The sequence below is a fragment of the Lissotriton vulgaris genome, chromosome 5 (assembly GCF_964263255.1).
Source record: "Lissotriton vulgaris chromosome 5, aLisVul1.2, whole genome shotgun sequence".
In the NCBI taxonomy this organism is placed as follows: domain Eukaryota; kingdom Metazoa; phylum Chordata; class Amphibia; order Caudata; family Salamandridae; genus Lissotriton; species Lissotriton vulgaris.
The window spans coordinates 354,361,930-354,381,129 of record NC_141693.1 but is presented as its reverse complement, the minus strand read 5'-3'; the positions used below and the strand labels follow the sequence as shown (position 1 = coordinate 354,381,129).

The 19,200-nt window shown below is 50.8% G+C and overlaps 1 protein-coding gene across 28 annotated transcripts in view; it reads left to right on the top strand.

Moving 5' to 3' along the window:
* EIF4G3 (eukaryotic translation initiation factor 4 gamma 3) overlaps positions 1-19,200 on the top strand; it is a 1,432,461-nt gene that overhangs the window by 1,258,813 nt on the left and 154,448 nt on the right. For all 28 annotated transcript variants that reach the window (XM_086921648.1, XM_086921654.1, XM_086921652.1 and 25 more), the window contains one exon: positions 4,497-4,669. In XM_086921648.1, the coding sequence (XP_086777774.1) occupies positions 4,497-4,669 (173 nt within the window). The remainder of the gene's footprint in view (positions 1-4,496; positions 4,670-19,200) is intronic.

Here is a 19,200-nt window from a genome sequence, read left to right as displayed (position 1 = left end):
TCGCTGATGACGCCAGTGACGGACGCGGAGCCGCACGACGCCACCTACTGATGTGCAGAGGTGCTGCTAAGCAAAACTTTCCAGATCCAGTCTAACGCTTGGGGATATTCTAAGGTAAGGCATCTATCACTAACTAATGTCTCCTACAGATATATTGTTACACAAGTAGTAACTTGTGCGTTCAGGAATCTGCGGCTAGAATCGTCTCTACCAGATACATAGTTACCGAAGGTAAGTAACTTGTACTTTAGGTAAGGTGCAGCTCCTTCATATAGTGCTCTCTACAACACCACTGACACTGTGAAACTGCTCACCTTGAATGTCTGTTTTTCTAGCAGAACTCTTTAAACATAGAGCTAGAAAAGTGACAATCTTTTGCCATTTGTGCAGCAAAGTCTTTAAGCATGAAATTAAATAGTGCCATCCACGCCAAGCGGAAAAATGACCAAAGCCTTTTACTATTCCAGGTAAAATATTACAGCTTTGCATTGGTAAAATACCATGTGAGCTACCCGTTAATAAAATACCCCTGATGTGTTTTGCTCTTATTAGAGCTCATCAGAGATATTAGGATCCACTCCAATGAAAATCGACAATGAAAATATTAGCCTGCGATTTTAGCAGGCCCAGTAATGAGAAAAAACATGGTGTTGTCTACCAAATATTGCAAATAAAGAGGCCGCTATAGGGCTATTACCAGAAGCACAACTAACTGGTAATAGATGTCAGCCTCCATGTAGGGGATATCTGAACCAATAATCCTCACTGGATTCTCCATGAGCCCTATAGGTGTAGCTATACTGCTCAGAAGAGCAGCATCATTTGTTCCAGGGGATACTTTGCCAGACCCATAGGGCTATTTTGCAGCCGAGATGGGTGTTGAGACGGAGTGGCTATAGTACTGGCCTCTATATACCCAACCCCCTAGACTACAGAGAACAACCATAGAAAAACAGCAACACACTGCTGCAGGTTCTCAACAGAATGTGGGTAATAGGTGGCAACTTAATCCTCACAATGAATTTATTTTATTTATTTATTTTGAAAGTTTTATATAGCGCGAACAAGATCTTTGCAGATATCAGAGCGCTTTACAGGACACGGGGGTGATAGAGTAATACAATGTAATAGTTGAGGTAGTTAGGTACAAGGTGCGTAGATACATAGGTAGGTCAAAAACATGAGGTAGGTCATAGGTGAGGTAGTGTCGATACAAGGTGCATATTCAAGCAGTTGCGCCGATAATATACAGTGTGCAAAGTCAGAAAGGTGCGTCAACAATATAAAAATATACAAAGAGGGAGCGTATACAATCAATATACAGCGAGGGAACGTATACAATCAATTAAGTCGATAATACAAGTAATACAGATAGACCAAGGGGTAAACCAGGTCTTACAGAGCAGATTCATGAGAGATACAGAATAATAGATCATGTGTATTTAGCCATGAGGATCGCTTTTACTTCTTTCTTAAAAAGTTTGTTGGAGGAGATGAGCCTGGTTTCAGGTGGGAGAGAGTTCCAAATCCTGGGTGCCATTCCTGAAAAGGAGCGTTTATAGGTTTTTTCCTTCCGAAATCTTCGAGGCTTCAGCAGAAAATTGTTTGTGCTTCTAGTAGTTCTAGAGCCACCCGAGATTGTCAGCTTTTGAGTGAGGTAGGCGGGTGAGTTCATGTGTACAGCCTTGTGTGTCATGCAGGCGATTTTCAGATGTATTCTGGCTTCAAAAGGTAGCCAGTTCAGGGATTTAAAGTCAGGGGAAATATCCGAGTGTTTTTTTGAACCAGTGATGAGTCTCGCTGCAGCGTTAAGGGACGCTCTTAGGGGTGCCGTTGTAGTTAGGGGAAGCCCGCAGAGGGCGGTGCTACCGTATTCTATGTGCGGGATGACTATAGATTGTACTGCAGTTTGGAAGTCTTTGGCAGGAAGGAAGGGTTTAAGTTTTCTCAAGTTATTGATTTGGAAGTTCGCTCCTTTGGTTGCCTTGCTGATGTGCTGCTGCATGTTGAGATTGGCGTCAAGTGTTATGCCTAAAGATTTTGCTGAGTCTACGACGGTAGGTTGTACATTTAGAGCCGTTAAGTGCTTAAGCCATGTTTGGGCCGTAGAGATTTTTGCGGGAGGTGAGATCAGGAGGAACTCAGTCTTCAGCGCATTGAGTTTGAGGTGATTCTCGGCCAGCCAGGATTGGGTGTTTCTGAACGTGGTGTTCAGAAGCATGATGTCCTTGGGAGATTGTATTTTGAGATAAAGTTGGGTGTCGTCGGCATACATGTGAAAGTGAACATTGGATGTCTGTAGCAAGGTAGTGAGAGGTTCCATAACTAGGTTGAACAGTGTTGGGGAGAAGGAGGATCCTTGAGGGATGCCTAGCGATACAGGTACCGGAAAGGACATCAGGTTGTTACTTTTGAATCTTTGTGATCGGTTGTGTAGAACGGAGGTGAACCACTTGAGAACAGTCCCAGATATGCCCATTCTTGTGTTCAACAGATCGAGTAAGTTCTCATGTTTAACTGTATTGAATGCTGAGGAGAGATCCAGAAGGATGAGGAGGCAGGTATCATTTTTGGTCTAGGATTTGGAGGGTGTCGTCCACTATGTGAGTCATGGCAGTTTCAGTACTGTGCCCTGCTCGGAAGCCTGATTGATGAGCATTGAGGAGATCAAACTTATCTATGTGTTTAGTCAGTTGTAGCTGTACGCATTTTTCCAACAGTTTAGCGAGGGTGGGAATATTTGTGATAGGGCGGTAATTGTTCAGGTCAGTGGGGTCTGCTGTTGGTTTTTTTAGTAGCGGTGTGACTTGCCCGACTTTGAGGGTGTTAGGGATGGATCCTTGTTGAAGAGAGCTATTGATAATCTTATTCCAGAGTGGGAGGAGCAAGGGGGTAAAGTCTTTTACAGCGTTAGCAGGAAGGGGGTCAATGAGGTGATTGGATGGTTTCAGGGTGCTGAGAAATATGCCAATTTCTTCTTCGGAGTAGGTGCCAAAGGATGACCATGTAGCATTGTTATTTGGTTCAGGCACTGCTGTGTGTTGGGGGTTGGAGTAAAGGATTGCATCATTGAGGAGATCGCTTCTTATGTTGTCAGTTTTTTGGTTAAAGAAAGCAGAGAAGTCTTCACAGGAGTGTCTGGGGTTGTTCTTTGGATTGTGTTCTGATTAACTCAAACAGTTTTCTTGGGCGGTTTTTTGCTTGGGAGAGCTGGAGGCTGAAGAAATCTCTTTTTGAGCGCTTAATCCTCCAAGTGCGCTCTGCCATTCGCATGGCCCGTCTATCCTCATTGAGGCTCCCGTCATACCATGGGTTGGAGATCTTGGATGAGACTCTTTTCAGTTGAATGAAGGGCTAAATCAATAGACTTCATTTACAATTAACACAAAGGGATGTTTGGGGATTTTTAGAGGCCATGTGGAAGCTCTGCTATTTCGGGACCATCCTGGTTTACTCTTCACTCCCACCCCTCCCCAAAAGGTCTCCAAAGCCAGTATTTTTTGCAGGGTCATTCCAGTGGACAGGAAATCCCAACTGTGGATTGGAGCAAAGCAGATGCCCTAGAATATTGAGTTTTGAAATCTAATCTGCTAGTGGCGTTAGTAGGGTTGGTCTACCCATTCTTCGGTTCCACCACCTCATCCCTTTTCCAGCTCCTGACCCCAGGAAATTGGTAGGACAAGGACCTTGCAGACTTCAAATCTCTATGCAGCCCAGTGGATGCAAGTACAGCCGGAGGACTTTTACTTTTACTTGCAATTCCTATCTTAACAATGCTTTAAAATTACTTTAATTTCCCTTTTTTCTGCTTTGAATTGTGGACCATTTTATGCATTTCAGTATGTGGTTTGGATAGCATTATTTTTACTTGAAATGATTAACACATTACATACATGAATTGTGATGCCTGCTTATGGATGAGTTTTCTTTTCCATTTAACCTGATATTCTTTGACCTGAATCTGGCAGTGTGGTAAGTAAGACTTGAGGTCTGCAGCTGTGTTCGGTTTGTGATACTAAACAATGAGCACAGATCAGCTACTGTGTAGAGCAGGATTTGCAAGTCAAAGCTTAAATGATCCCATGCAATCACTGTTAGAGTTGCTAGTTGAACTAATTTGCTCTCTTAGGCTGCTAAATCTATTGAATACCAGTATACCATCCTGGTGGATTGATTGTAGCTGCAGAACCAGGTGGACTCCATCCTCCGCTGCAGAAGTTAGACCTTGGTGGAGCAGTAGAAAGAATCTATAACCCTGGCTTATAATAACTATCTTAGAGAGCGTTTATTGTCTTGTATATTTAAAGGGCCTCTTTGATTTTCTTGAAAACAATTTCTATTGGTCACCATATTCTTAAATTAAGTTGTGTGGTTTATGGATGTAGTTTTAAGCATGAGCAAAATATAGGTGACATAATAATAAATGGATGTCAGTATTTCTTACCTTATCATGATGAATTCTCTTTTAAACTAATTGTATTCAATGCTTTCTGTAGGAAGCACTGCAGTGCGTGGAGGAACTGAGCATGCAGGGTCCCATGTCTTTCTTCGTGCGAGTTGGAGTGGAATCCACTCTAGAGAGGAGTCAAATCACCCGTGACCATATGGGCCAATTATTTCACCAGCTAGTCCAGGCGGACAAACTCAGCAAAGAAGACTTTTTCAAAGGGTGGGTACCTTTGAGTTGTCTCCTGGTGTAATGTATCCCTTAGAATAATATAAAAGAAGAGACTGTTATATGTTTGAATGAGTAACCAAAACTTAATGGCCAGCTCATGGCTGGGATTTATTTGATGCATTTTGTAACTACAATCAACACAGCCTAGCTGTAAGGTTTTAATCCTAGAATCAGGCTACAGCAGTGAAGGTTTTCAAAGTTGGAGTTTTTGAGAACTCTATGGCAGAATAGCCTTAATTTCATGGTTTTTCACTTTTAAGTTACCAAATTTAACAAATCTGTAATTATGACCGCTCTTTAGGATACATTTTTTACAACTGGGTTTGACAGATGCAACATCATTTTTTCAAGCTCTATCTAATATAGATTGGCATGCGTTATATAATTCTAACATAGTATCTAAAAGAAACAGGTTAGTATTAGATTCCTTACCTTAGAATGTCCCCAGGCGTCAGACTGGATCCGGAAACTTTTGCTTAGCAGTACCCCTGCGCGTCGGCAGGCGTCGTCTGTGGCTCCGCGTCTGTCGTTGGCGCCAGGATGACGTCGCCGGAGCACCCAGGCGCCGCCCTCGCGCGCTGACGTCGGTTCTTCTTTTTTCCGCGCCAGCTAGCGCAGATCCGGAAAAAGTGGTACCCCTTAGTAAATTTTTGACTAAACTTTTTTGATAATTTTTGATCCTTTTCGAAGTCCATCGACTCCGACAGTGCCGGTAGGGATGCCCGGGTTTAAACCCTGCGCCGACTGCGACCGACTGATGTCGGTTACGGACCACCATTGCCGGTGTCTTCATTGCCTGGGCCTTGACGACAAGACCTGCACTGACTGCCGGGCCCTGACGTGTAAAGCTAGGCGGAAGCGGTCCCGCAAGCGACTCTAGCTCCGGCAGTTGGCCCTGTGCCGCTTGGGGTCCCGGTCCGCGAGGAGGTCGAGGGACTGGTCGCGGGGTCAGACCCACCATAGCTCCATGAGTCATCCTCTTTGGGCTCGAAGTCCTCGGGTAAGCACAAGAAGTCGAAGAGACGTCATCGTTCTTCCGACTCCCCCTGACGCTCGCGTGATGTGGCCGGGTGTTCGTTCGACACCGTCCACGGCCTGCTTCATACCCGTCGGTCACTGGGCAGCATGCAACGCCGGAGACAATTGAGGCCTTCCTCACGGCCATGAGGTCGCTCACTCCTCCGTCGGGCTCCGCAGTGCCTTCGGGCCCAGTGGCCCCGACTGGGGGCCCCAGCGGGTCGGGCGCTTCGGCCCGACACCGCCGGGTGCTTCGGTCCCGAAGCCGCCGGTGACTTCGGTCTCGGCGCCGCATACCCCCACAGGATCCGGGTCCGACCTTACGACCTCGCCGGCGCCAGCCCCCAGGGTGTCGCCCCCGGCGCCGCCTCTAAGCGGCGCCGTCCCCGATCCCTCCCTCGATTCGGGTCTGGCGCCGTTCTCGACGCTGATGGGAGATTTCTACTTCTATGACCCAGCCCCATCCTTTGGTCCTGAGTCTCTGGTGATGGGTGGTGAGGCAGATTGGGAGGGGTCTGAGGACCCTCTGGCACAGGAGTGCCAGTCTTATCAGGACTGGGCAGGTGAGCTAGGGGATGCCAGTGGTCTGGACACCTCGCCGGACACTGGCTTTGTCTCCCCTCCTAGCGTGGCTACAGAGGAGGGGGCTTCTTACAGTGTGGTGCTGACGCAGGCGGCCAAGGCCTTGGGCCTGGAGCTCCCTGTCACGGCCGTGAGGACTAACCTCCTCACTGAGGTCCTTAAACCGCAGGCAAGCTCGGCCGAGCCTCTGCTGCCTTTTAATGAGGCCTTGTCTGACGTTCTTCTAGGCACTTGGTCCGAGCCCGCTACAGGTCAGCCTGTAGATAGGAATGTGGCCAGACGCCACCGACCGGCTCCGGGCGACCCTTGCTTTCTGTCCACCCACCCCACCCCCGAGAGCCTGGTCATCCAGGCGTCTAACTCCCAGACCGCATTTCCGACAGCTCCCCCCGATCTGGAATCCAAGAGGTAAGAGCAATACGGGAAAAAGGTATTCTCATCCCTGAGTTTAGGGCTGCGGTCAGTCAACACCGCGTGCCTCTTGGGCCGGTTCACCCACTCTCTGTGGGACACGGTCGCGGACGGTGGAGGTCCAGACTAAACTCACCCAAGCCCTTGCGGAGGGTCGAGGTGCAGCACGGTACTCCATCCGGTGTGGGCTGGATACCACGGACTCACTAGGCAGAGCGATGGCAACAACGGTGGCGATTCGTTGCCACGCCTGGTTGAGGTCCGCCAACTTTTCGGCTGATGTCCAAAACACCCTTATGGACATGCCGTTTGATGGCCGTCCCCTCTTTGGCGACAAATCAGACCATACGCTTGAGCGCTTTAAGGACTCCAGGGCTACGGCCAAGTCCTTGGGCCCCTCGGCCCTGCGCCATCAAATGGCTGCTTTTCGCTCCTTTCGTGGCCAAGGAAGGGGGCACCCCCACACGTCCTGCCAGCCACGGGCCGCAGACTACCGTCCAGCGCGGTGGCGGACGTGGAAACCACCGTGGCGGCGGTCTGGGTCAACGGCGAGGCCAGTCCACACCTGCCCCTGCAGCATCCGCCTCAAAACCCTCCTAGTGTGAACTTTCAGGCCCATGTGACGTCAGTGGGGGGCAGGGTTCGCCATCACCACCTCCACTGGTGCACTGTCACATCGGACAGGTGGGTGCTGCAAATCGTCCGAAGGGGCTACTCCCTCCCCTTCGAGGCGACCCCTTCAGCCATGCCACCGCAGTACCACCGCGTGTCGGGGGATCACTTGACACTTCTACGAGAGGAAGTTACGGCCCTCTTGGCCAAGGGGGCCATCAAGCGCGTTCCTGGGCCAGAAGTAGGGTGTGGCTGTTACTCCTACTACTTTCTGGTACACAAGAAGGGGAAAGGGGGCCTATGCCCTATCTTGGACCTGCGGAACGTCAACGGCTTCCTCCGGCAGGAGAAGTTCAAGATGCTGACACTGGCTCAGGTCATAGCTGCCCTGGACCCAGGAGACTGGATGGTAGCGTTGGACTTGCAGGACGCTTATTTTTATATCCCCGGCCCACCGGCGTTACCTGCGGTTCACGGTAGGCCACGAGCACTTTCAATCTACCTTGCTCCCCTTTAGCCTTACCAGCGCCCCATGGGTGTTCACGAAAGTGATGGCGGTGGTCGCAGCTCATCTGCGCAGGTTAGGGGTTTCAGTCTTCCCCTACCTCGACGACTGGTTGTTGAAGGCGGGCTCGCCCCAGACAGTCGTCAGCCACCTCCAGACTACGGCCGACCTCCTGCACCTGCTGGGGTTTTCCATCAATGTGCTGAAGTCGCACCTGTTTCCCTCTCAGTAGCTCCTCTTCATCGGAGCGGTTCTGGACTCGGCGCAGTTTCGGGTTTATCCTCCCAAGCAGCGGGTTCGGGATATTCAAGCTCTGATTCCGATCTTTCAGCCGTTATCACGGGTCTCAGTCAGGTTGACGCTGTGGCTTCTGGGGCTGATGGCCTCCTGCATCCTTCTGGTGCATCACGCCAGGTGGTGGATTCGGGCTCTGCAGTGGGACCTGAAATTTCAGTGAGCCCAACATCAGGGCAACTTGTCCGACCATGTCTTGATCTCGGAGGGCACTGCAAGACAGTTGCAGTGGTGGCTCACGGACCGCGATTGGGTCAGCGACAGATCCCTCTCTCTACCCCAACCGGAGCACGTAGTTGTGACGACGCGTCCCTCCAGGGCTGGGAAGGCCACATGGGAGAGGCGGAGATCAGAGGCCTCTGGTCTCCGGCGGAGTCCCGGCTCCACATCAACCTTCTGGAGCTGCAGGCGATTCGTCCTGCACTGAAGGCATTACTCACCTCTGTCCGGGGGAGTGTAGTGCAGGTGTTCACGTACAACACCACCGCCATGTGGTACTGCAACAAACAGGGCGGGGTGGGGTCGTGTCGTGGACCCTCTGCCAGGAGGCTCTGCGCCTCTGGCAGTGGCTGGGACATCAGGGCGTGACCTTAGTGGTTCAACACCTGGCAGGTTCTCTGAACGCCAGGGCGGACAAACTCAGCCGCCGGTGCATGATGGATCTCGAATTGCGTCTGAACTCGGACGTGGCGCACGGTCTCTTTCTGCAGTGGGGAGAGCCTTGGTTACATCTATTCACCACAGAAGAGAACGCGCAATGTCATCAGTTCTGTGCGTTGGAATTTCCAAGGCGGCACTCGCTCGAAAACGCTTTTTGTCGCGAGTGGAGTTGCGGTCTGTTGTACGCCTTTCCGCCTATTCCACTTCTGCCCAGAGTGCTGAAGAAGATCAAACGCGACCGGGCCCAAGACATCCTTGTGGCTCCGGACTGGGCACGAAGGTACTGGTATCCCGAGCTACTCAGTATGTCAGTCGATCCCCCGGTTCGTCTGCCTCTTCAGGAGGACCTTCTGTCGCAGCAGCAGGGGACGGTCCTCCATCTGAACCTCTCCAGTCTCCATCTCCATGCTTGGAGATTGAGCGGCAACAGCTGAGGCCATTTGACTTGTCTCCTGAAGTCTGTGACATCATTCTGGCAGCCAGGCGTCCCTCCACAAAGTCGGCATACGCCTGCAGGTGGAATAGATTTGTGGCATGGTGCACAGCAAAGGCTGTGGATCCCCTTAATGCCCCTCTTTCTGAGGTTCTCCTCTTTCTTCTCTCTCTTGCCCAGCAGGGCTCTGCTCTGGGCACTGTCAAGGGCTATCTTTCAGCTCTTTCAGCCTTTCTGAGGCTGCCTGACCAACCTTCTTTGTTCAAGTCCCCTATTGTTAATCGATTCCTGAAGGGCATCACTCATACGTTCCCTCCTGTTCCCTTCGTGATGCCTCAGTGGGACTTGAACCTGGTTCTTACGTTTCTGATGTGCGCTCCCTTTGAGCCACTTCACAACTGTCCTCTTCGCCTTCTCTCTTTGAAGACTGCCTTCCTGGTAGCCATCACCTCTGCCAGGAGAGTGAGTGAGCTCCAGGCTCTATCTTGTAAGCCTCCTTTCCTTTCAGTCCATCCGGACAAGGTTGTTACACGAACGAGGCCCTCCTTCGTACCCAAGGTAGTCACGGCCTTCCACATTGGGCAATCCATCACCTTGCCCACCTTCTTTCCGCCTCCGCACCCCTCGAGAGAGGAGGAGAGGCTCCACCGTCTGGACCCAAAACGTGCGCTCTCATTTTATTTGAATCGCACACAACAGTTCCCGGTGGATGATCAACTCTTTGTTGGATACGCGGGCACTAAGAAAGGGAAAGCGGTGCACAAGCGGACCATCTCCAGGTGGATTATCTTGTGCATCCAGGTGTGTTACTCCTTGGCTAAGAAGGAACCCCCTGTTGGGCTGAGGGCTCATTCCACTCGAGCCACAGCCACTACAACTGCCTTGGGCCGAGGTGTGCCCTTGCAGGACATTTGCCAGGCGGCTACGTGGGCCTCGCTGCACATGTTTGCGCGACATTATTGCCTGGACAGTCAAGTCCTGAGGGATGGCTACTTTGGCCGTTCCGTCCTCCAGGACTTTCTGGTGTGATGATTGGTTCGCAGACCCACCACCACGGGGTTGGTATTGCTGGGGTATCTATTCTAAGGTAAGGAATCTATCACTAACGTATCTCTTTCAGATGCACAAGTTACTACTTGTGTAACGATATATCTGTAAGAGACATTAGTTAGTGATAGATTCCTTACCGACCCACCCATCCTCCCCGTTCTGCGAACCGATATCTAGTGTTAAGGTCATCCCCTTTCAGGGCCCTAGTTTCATGGCACCAGTGTTGGTTTTTGGCATAGCTCTGCGCTTCTGGCCCGGAAAAGCTGTGTCTAAGAACTGACGTCAGCACGCAGAGGCGGCCTCTAAGTACTCCGACGACGTCATCACGGCGCCCACGACGCCGATGACGGACGCCGAGCCTCAGACGACGCCTACCGACGCGCAAGGGTATTGCTACGCAAAAGTTTCCGAATCCAGTCTGACGCCTGGGGATATTCTAAGGTAAGGAATCTATCACTAACTAATATCTCTTACAGATATATCGTTACACAAGTAGTAACTTGTGCATCAGTTGTGCCACAGATCATCTGGTTGTTTTCTGCCTCTTCCAAAGGCACAGCTCTTAACTTCCCTCCTTGTGGGAGCAGAAGGAGGGAAATAGGCCCAAATAACACTTCAATCTCATTAGGCAACAAACCTCCAAGCCTCCCTCATCCTCAGTTCATGCCTCCAAAGACCTGTGTGACAACTTTCCCAATTTTTAATGATAAAATCACCAAGATTGAGCTCTCCCTGGACAATCACAGCCGTCCCCCCCCCCCCCCAACAGAAGCTCGCTCCAAGGGAAAGAAGATATCGCACCCAAGCACCCCCAAACAACTGGAAATCCTTCAACCCCATCTCCGAAGCAGAGTTCGTCAAAATGATTTCCAGTTCCAAACCCTCATCACACTTTTTGGACCCCATTCCTACCCAACTGGCCAGAAAGCTCAAACTCACCCTAGCCCCGCTCTGGACCAAGATTATAAATAGCTCCCAGAGAACCGGAGTCATGCCTGATTGTCTCAAAATCGGCCACGTCACGCCATTACTAAAAAAAAAAGGGCTCTGACACAAACAATCCTAATAACTTCAGACCTGTCTCCAATCTCCCATTCCTAGCTAAAATCATGGAGAGATGTGTTCTCCTTCAACTCACTCAACAGATGCCCAACATCAACCTTCTAGACCCTTACCAATCTGGTTTCAGAAAAGGTTTCAGCACAGAGACATTGATCCTGAATGTCATAGATGATGTCCACAAATCACTTGATACAGACCGATGCTGTCTACTTATACTCCTGGACCTATCTGCAGCCATCAACACGGTTGACCACAAGCTACTCATTAAGGTACTTCAAGAAAGGGTCGGAGCGGAAGAGGTGGTCTTACAGTGGTACACCTCCTTTCTTCAGTTCCGCACCCAGTAGAATAAAAATCAAAAACTTCACGTCTGACTTACTTCCCGTCAGCAGGGGTGTCCCCCAATGATCAGTTCTCTCCCCACAACTATTCAACATCTACATGGAACCCCTCACCACCATACTTAAAAAACACAACATCCCCTTCCACCTCTATGCGGACGATACACAGATCTATCTAGAAAACTCCTCCATTGATGCCATTCCGAGACTAAACAACACTCTAAGAGAAGTCCAACACTGGCTATCCCTCAACCACCTGAAACTCAACCAAGACATGACGGAAATCCTCCTCATTTCCAACAAGGATCTGAACCCCCAAATCACTGAGTGGCTTAAAGCTATTCATGCTCTCAACTGCAATCTCACCCTGGCCGACTCCTTAAAATCATTGGGAATCACTCTGGACCCAAACTTAGACATGGCCAAACACATCGGAAAGAAACAGGTTAGTGTTAGATTCCTTACCTTAGAATATCCCTGTGCGTCAGAGTGGATCAGGAAAGTTTTCGTCAGCAGTACCCCTGCGCGTCGGTAGGCGACGTCTGCGGCTCCGCGTCAGTCGTCGGCGTCGTGATCGCCGGCATGATGTCGTCGGAGTACTTAGACGCCGCCCTCGCGCGCTGCTGTCAGTTCTTCTTTTTTTCGTGCCAGCAAGCGCAGATCCGGGAAGAGCAGTACTCTAGTATTTTTTTTTACTTACTTTTTTGATCTCTTTTGATCACTTTTCGAGTCGACCATCGACTTGCGGTGCCGTAGGGATGCCTGGTTTTAAACCTTGCAAGGCCTGTCACCGCCTGATGTCGGTGACCGACCCCCACCGCCAGTGCCTTTACTGCCTCGGGCCGACCATGATGACGAGTCATGCCCCGACTGCCGGGCCTTGACCTCGAAGGTTTGACGGGAGCAGTCCCATAAGCTGCTCGATCCGGCAGTCGGCTCGAGGTCCCGGTCGAGGAGGAAGTAGAGGGACCGGTCGCGGAGCCGCAGTCATCGCCGCTCGTCGAGCCACCACCACTCGTCGGGCTCCAAGTCCTCTGGTAAGTCGAGGCATTAGAAAAAGAAGCCGAAGAGGCATCATCGCTCTTCTGACTCCCCCCGATGCTAGCGCGATGCGGCCGGTGGTTCGGGCGACACCCCTGCGCTGCTCCGTCGGAGCCGCAAGCGCCGCGTCCAGCTCCATACCCGACGGTAAGATAAGTGCTTTCCTCACGGCCATGAGGTCGCACTTCCCTCCGTCGGAACCTGCTGAGGTGCCTTCGGGCCCCGCCGGTCCGACTGGGGGCACTAGCGGGTCCGCGGCTCCGGCCCCGGTGCCGTCGGGTGCTTCGGCCACGGCGCCGTCGGGTACTTCGGCCTCAGCGCTGTCGTCGACTCCGGTCCTGACGCCGCAGGGCCCCACAGGATCCAAGCTGGATCCGGGTCATCGCCAGTCGACCTCATGACTCCTCCACTGGCGCCGACCCCGAGGGTATCGCTCCCGGTGCCGTCTTCGGACGACCCCAGTTTCAGCCCCGGTCCGGGTGTGAGGCCGGAGCAGCGCCGCTCGGCGCCATCTCCGACGCCCCTGGTGTGAGAAGTTGGCCTGATATATAGTGCTCACTATTCTTGTGATCACTTTGTATCATACCAAACGACCCTTATTGATGATTGGTTGTAAGTCAACCTTATAGACCAGCTATCCTAGTAGCGTGGACAAAAGCAGTCTTTAGGCTAAACTCTAGAGGGCGTGTTAAGCCAGCTGTTTTACCATCACATATACCCCTTGAACACCAAGTGAAAGGACACCACACAAGTTGTTATAAAAATAAAGGATATTTATTAATAACAAGTCTACCCTGACTCTTTATGAGTCAGGGAGCTAAGCACAATACAAAACTCTTATGAAAATACTACAAGTTGCACAATTTACACAAATGTCAGAGGTGCACGAAAAACCATATACTCTAAAAGTGGAATGCGAAATGCTAGCAGGTGAGTAACACGATCCAGAGGCTTCAGGACCGCTAGGACTACACTACTGAACTCTAAGGTTAGGAGCAGGAGGCCTAGGGAACTCGGGTGCAGAGTGTGCACTCTCACGCGGGATGCGGGACAAAGTCTATGGATGCTAGCAATTCTAAAGTTACTGTTTCCGGACTAATCCGACTAGGTAGACTAAAAACGAAAAAGGATCTGGACACTTGGATAGTGAACCTGCGTTGGAGCACCGAAATGCTCGAGTTACCTAGCCCAGGGGCTGCGGCTGCATAGGGTTCAAAAGACGTCGGGAATCCTCATTGTAGTCTATGGAGCCTGAAAGAAGAAGTTGCTGGCAGGCGACCAGTGAAGATGTTCGGTGTGATCCAAGGCTGGATCGGTGATGGAGACAACCTGAAAGCAGAGGGGACTCAGTTCTTAATCACTAGCCAGTGATTGTGTGGGCACCAGGATGGCACCGGATGGGGTCACCGCGATCAGGTGAGTGGGCGACGCTGGACTCTGCAGTCACACGGGCCAGGAGGCGTTGTCGGCGACCAGGCTGGAGGTGCGAGCTGTCCCACGAGGGTGTCTGCTGTCGGCGATGCTGGAACCAGGTTTGGAGCAACAAGCCTTGGCAAAGGCAAGCCCACGCATTGGAGTGAAGATGGCGTCTGGAGTGGACCAGGAGGGTCCGGGGTGCTCCTCTTTTGGAAGGGAGCAAGGGCCAGTCTGGAGCAACCAGACCAGCAGTGAAAACGTCGTGGTATGTCGTCAGGAGGGTCACTAGCTAACGGGCAAGTGACCGGATAACGTGGCAAGCAGCACAAGAGCAGAAGGGCCCCACGCAGACCTCGTGGATGCTGGGGGGCTGGACTTCGGTGCTGGAGCTGCTCTGGTTTGGGGCTTCTCAAACCCCAGTACACTCACTCGAGGATCCCTCGGTGGTCGTGCTGGTTAAGCATCGTGCAGGTTTAGAAGATGGCCGGTCCCTCAGGTCTCGTCACACCCACGAATCTCAGCTGGGCTGATGATGCAGGTAGAGGTCAGAGATGCCAGGGAATCCGGGTCTCGTCGAGCTGGTCGGTCTTGATCCGGAGGATGGACGTGCAGTAAACCGCAGATGCTTAGGTGGTGCCTGCGGGTGCAGGGTGGCTACTCCTTAGCCACAAGGGAGAGTCTTCAAAGAATGTCAAGAGCAGGGCCGGCTCTAGGCTCATGGTGGCCCTGTGCAGGGAGCATAGGTGGGGGCCCCGGAAGAGGGGGTCCGGACGGGGTGGAGCTTTGATGTCAATATACTCATTGTGGTCACTTGTTTTATTTGTTTTGTTTTCCACTGTTGAACGTGTTGACCCTTCTTTGTTTTTTGGGAGGAATGTAGTGTCCAGGGGTACACCTTCCTGTGCAGGCCCTCTCTCCTAATAGGAATGTCCTACACTTTCTTACACCAAACCCCCGCAGGTGTCACCAGTAAAGTGACACTGGCAATACAGAAAGAGTTGCTCTGTGCGTGCCCTGACTCCAGTAGCTTAACAGCACTCTGCCTCTTTCTCATTTGTTATCCCTAATGAAGGGCTAGTGCCCGTAATACTTCACCCAACAGTACCTCAGCTGGAGCAGAAAATGCTACCCCAGCCTACCACGGCCTGGAACACCTTCCTTGCCGCAGCCCCCACAACGGATATGCCCGGTCCCTTGCAAATATTTTCCACCTGCAAACAGCATTAGGTAAATGTCAGTGGAGTATTCTTCAGAACAAGGCAAACTATTGAGATCTCCACTTGTTATTTACCATTTGCATAGTTATTCCCCCATTCCGTAGATTAGAAGCTTGGAATTGCCCAATTTAGGTGCAGAGGTTCAGTAGGAATCTTCAGTCCTCCCAGCCCCAAGTATTCAAGCACCTATATATTGCCCAAATGAGGACCATAAGAAGGCCCCTAATAAGTAAAAGTAGAGATACAGAGAGACTGAGACTGCGGGTAACTATACGCCATCTAATATTTGTATCTATGCATCAACACAGAAGACGGGCTAATAATAAAAGCAAACACTGTGAAGACTTGAAGCTATTTTTGTACGATCAATAGAGAACGCACGAGTAAGAGAAAGGTTATTAAGACGGGGTAGGTAGGCGCAGGCACCTAACACTTTGTTTTGAGTTCCATAAAGCAATGACGACGTGATGACAACAGCCTGAAGTGAGGTCCTAAGCAGGGGCGTAGCTAGAGCTTCTGGCGCCCGGGGCATCCCTCAGATTGGCGCCCATGATAGGTACTTGAGGGGAGGGGGGATTGCTGAGGAAGTTTGTGTCGCGAAGTGCAGCTTTCGAACTAAGTGAGACTGCTGCAGTGCAGTTCTTAATCGGCTGGACTGTCTGCCCAGTGTGTTGGAACCCTGCCCACTTACAGCAGATCTACCCCTGCTTAATGCACTCTAACCCCCTTGCCTTCATCAAGAGTAATCCCAGCCATCTGAATTCCATTATAGTTCCATTTGTAGCCCCCAGAACCAGTGTGCCCTGCCCAGTCCTATGTAGGCCATACAACCCTCAACAGTACCAGCCTCGCCATGACCCGTCTCATCTAGGGGCCCTTCCCCAGAATGATCCAGTTAGCCGTGCCTTGTGCATGCAAGCATTATATCCATGCAGCCATGTCAGTTCAAGCCATTCTGATCCCAGTTACAGCAACAAGAACCAGCTGATAGAACTGCTACTTGGCTTTTTTTGTCTGCCTGACTAGTGTTTTAGTGTCCCTGTACAAAAATCACCCAAAGCTGGCAGTTTCTCCTGTTATCAGTGCCCATTTAAAACAGGAAACATACGAGTAAAGCAGTTTGAAATGTGCTGCAGAGCTGCTTTGATTTTCCGTGACAGATAAAGTAGTAAAAGGCAGAAAAGCAGCATTTAAAATGAATACAGACTATTTGTATAAGATCCTGTTTATCAAGTCTTGGGTTTTTCAGAATCTTCAAAAATGGAGAAAGTGATTAATTAATCAGTGGGAAAGGGGGTGGTCGTACTGGCCTATTATTAGCCACTGGTCCTTATCCAGTTCACAGCACAACTCACCTGTAGTGCCACCTCAGTAACTCACTGCCAGGATGATAGCAAGGATGTCATCGGGCCGGTGCTCTTCTGTGCTGAATATTGCACAGAGGGCCTCATGAATATCTATGCCATTGGGTTCTATCAGAGTCAACATTATTTGAGTGCTACTGACAATTATCCATTGCCAATAAAAGGTTTTCAAGCTACGGGAAATGCCAATATCTGAAACTTTACGACACCTTTCCAGAGCAAAACATTGAACAGACACTGTTCGTGTATGGTTGCATGCGTGTGGTCATGTCCCCTACTGGCTATCCCTACCGGCTATTCCAACCAATGAGCTGTTCCTATCTATTGCCTACGTCACGTGGCACTGGCACTATGTTTATCTGTTAATACGTCATTGACGAAACAACACTCAGCGCAAACACGAGGACCATGATCTGAAAAGTCCCTTCTATGCGGGAAATGCTTTACAACACGACCTATATTACCATCTGCCACAACACACACCTTCCCTGGCAAACATAGTTCCTGGAGAACGGGAGGGGGAACGGGACTGAGTATAGAAAGACAGTTTATGAGAGTGACAAAATTAAAAAAAGGGTGGCATAGACAGAACCACTGAAGTATGCGGCGGAGGGAACCAAATGTGTCATCAGTTTACGAAATTGTGCAGCAAGAAAAGAAATTATATGGTATAATGCGGCACATTGTGTGATAGTATTATCTCATAATGTTGTCATTTTTACACGTTAACACTATGTAGTCAAAGGTTTAACCTTGCCTGTACCAGTCTGACACTGAAATACAGCACAAGCAAAAGAAAGGTGTGACTAGTAAACATTTGCCAAGGGTTTTCCACTGTCTGCACATCAACGCGTGTCGATGTGTTTTTCGTAGCTTGCATCCATTTGAGCTAGAAACAAAAAAGGACATACAAGTGGGGGAAGCAGGATGTGACATAACGGTCAGCGCAAACACGAGGAACATGATCTGAAAAGTCCCTTCTATGCGGGAAAAGTTTTACAACACGACCTATATTACCATCTGCCACAACACACACCTTCCCTGGAAACCATGGGGCAGGCAGGATGGGGGCCATGACGAGGTTCATTCCAGCAAATTAAACAGATCAGGTGAATGTAGTATTTTCAAGGCAGGCCTACACCAAAAAACACGTTTCAGGGGTGTCAGTTTAAAGTTTGTATTTTTCCCCAGTGCTACGTTCAATTGTAGGGCACTAACCTCTTCACGGTGCTCTCAGACAGACCCAATCCTGCCTGTATTCACCCATGTCTGATGCCAGGGTTAACGTGGGTTTTTATTGCGCAGACAGCAGCGCACCAGGACTCCTCCACTCTTGAGTCCCCCGCCGCTTCTCGTGACCTGCCTACCACCTTACCTCACTTCCTCCAGGAGGTGACGAGGCACGATGCACGAGGTCACACACATCCAATTCCGGGGCCCCCAACGGTGCTACCTACAGCTGCCAGTAGCAGCCACAGATGAGGGCAACCCCCCCCCCCGCCCCCCTGAGAGTGAGTCAAGTGGTGTCTGAAAGCGCGGAGCCGCGGGCAGGAAATGAAATGTTAAATTGTAGCAGTCTGACTCAAGAGCTGAGCAGACGGTTTAATATTTTTTAACTATTACCTTACTGAGACAGCTAAGGCTGGCAAGTCTGTGGGAAGCAAAAGAGCCAGCGCACAGATGCAGAGGCGCCAGCGGCACGCATTGGCATCGATGCGTGCAGTTTCAGACTGGCATTAAAATGCGTGACACGGCATTTCAGTGTGGTGAACACCACACTGAAATGCACTTGCAGTAGTCACAACTGATGCATACTTGGCAGGCCTGCACCAGTGCCGTGCCGCGCAGCTGCCGCCCGCAAATTTGTGCCGCCAGGGGGCCGCCGCTTCAGTGATCCTTCCAATCCGATCCTCGTCGTGGCGGCCCCTGGGGTTTGGCGGCCCTGTGCAGGTGCACAGTTTGCACATGCCTAGGGCCGGCCCTGTCAAGAGTTCCTTTCGTGGAAAGTGGTTCAAGATTCAAGATGATCTAATTTGGAAAAGGGGCCCGCTCCTACCTTTATTCTAAGAAAAGGGGCTGGCACGCGACTAGGTCCTGCCCATGGGTGGGACCAGGAGGGAGGTGGTTACACCCCTCTACTTTGTCCGGTCTCTCCCCAGCTCAGGGGCTGGGGTGCCCTTGGAACTGGTTTGAGCCGGCATATGCACAGTGAGCACCGGGGTGCCACTTGCAGTCACCTTCCTCTCAGCCCTGCCTACCTGGGATACACAAAACCCTGTCTGGGATGCTGCTAGCACCGCCCCTGACAGGAAACTCTTTGTCCGAGCTCTCCTCGCTGGAAGGACTCCCAGCAGCAGGAGGTCAGACTTGTGTCTGTGGTGGCAGCATCCATTTTGTGATGCTGAGGCTCGAGTTAACGTTAACCGGAGTTCACAGTTACATACATGTCGTGTCCCTCTAGAAGGGTGGAATGCTAACCCCGTCGCCAGAATTGGCGAGGGGTTAGTATTCCAATTC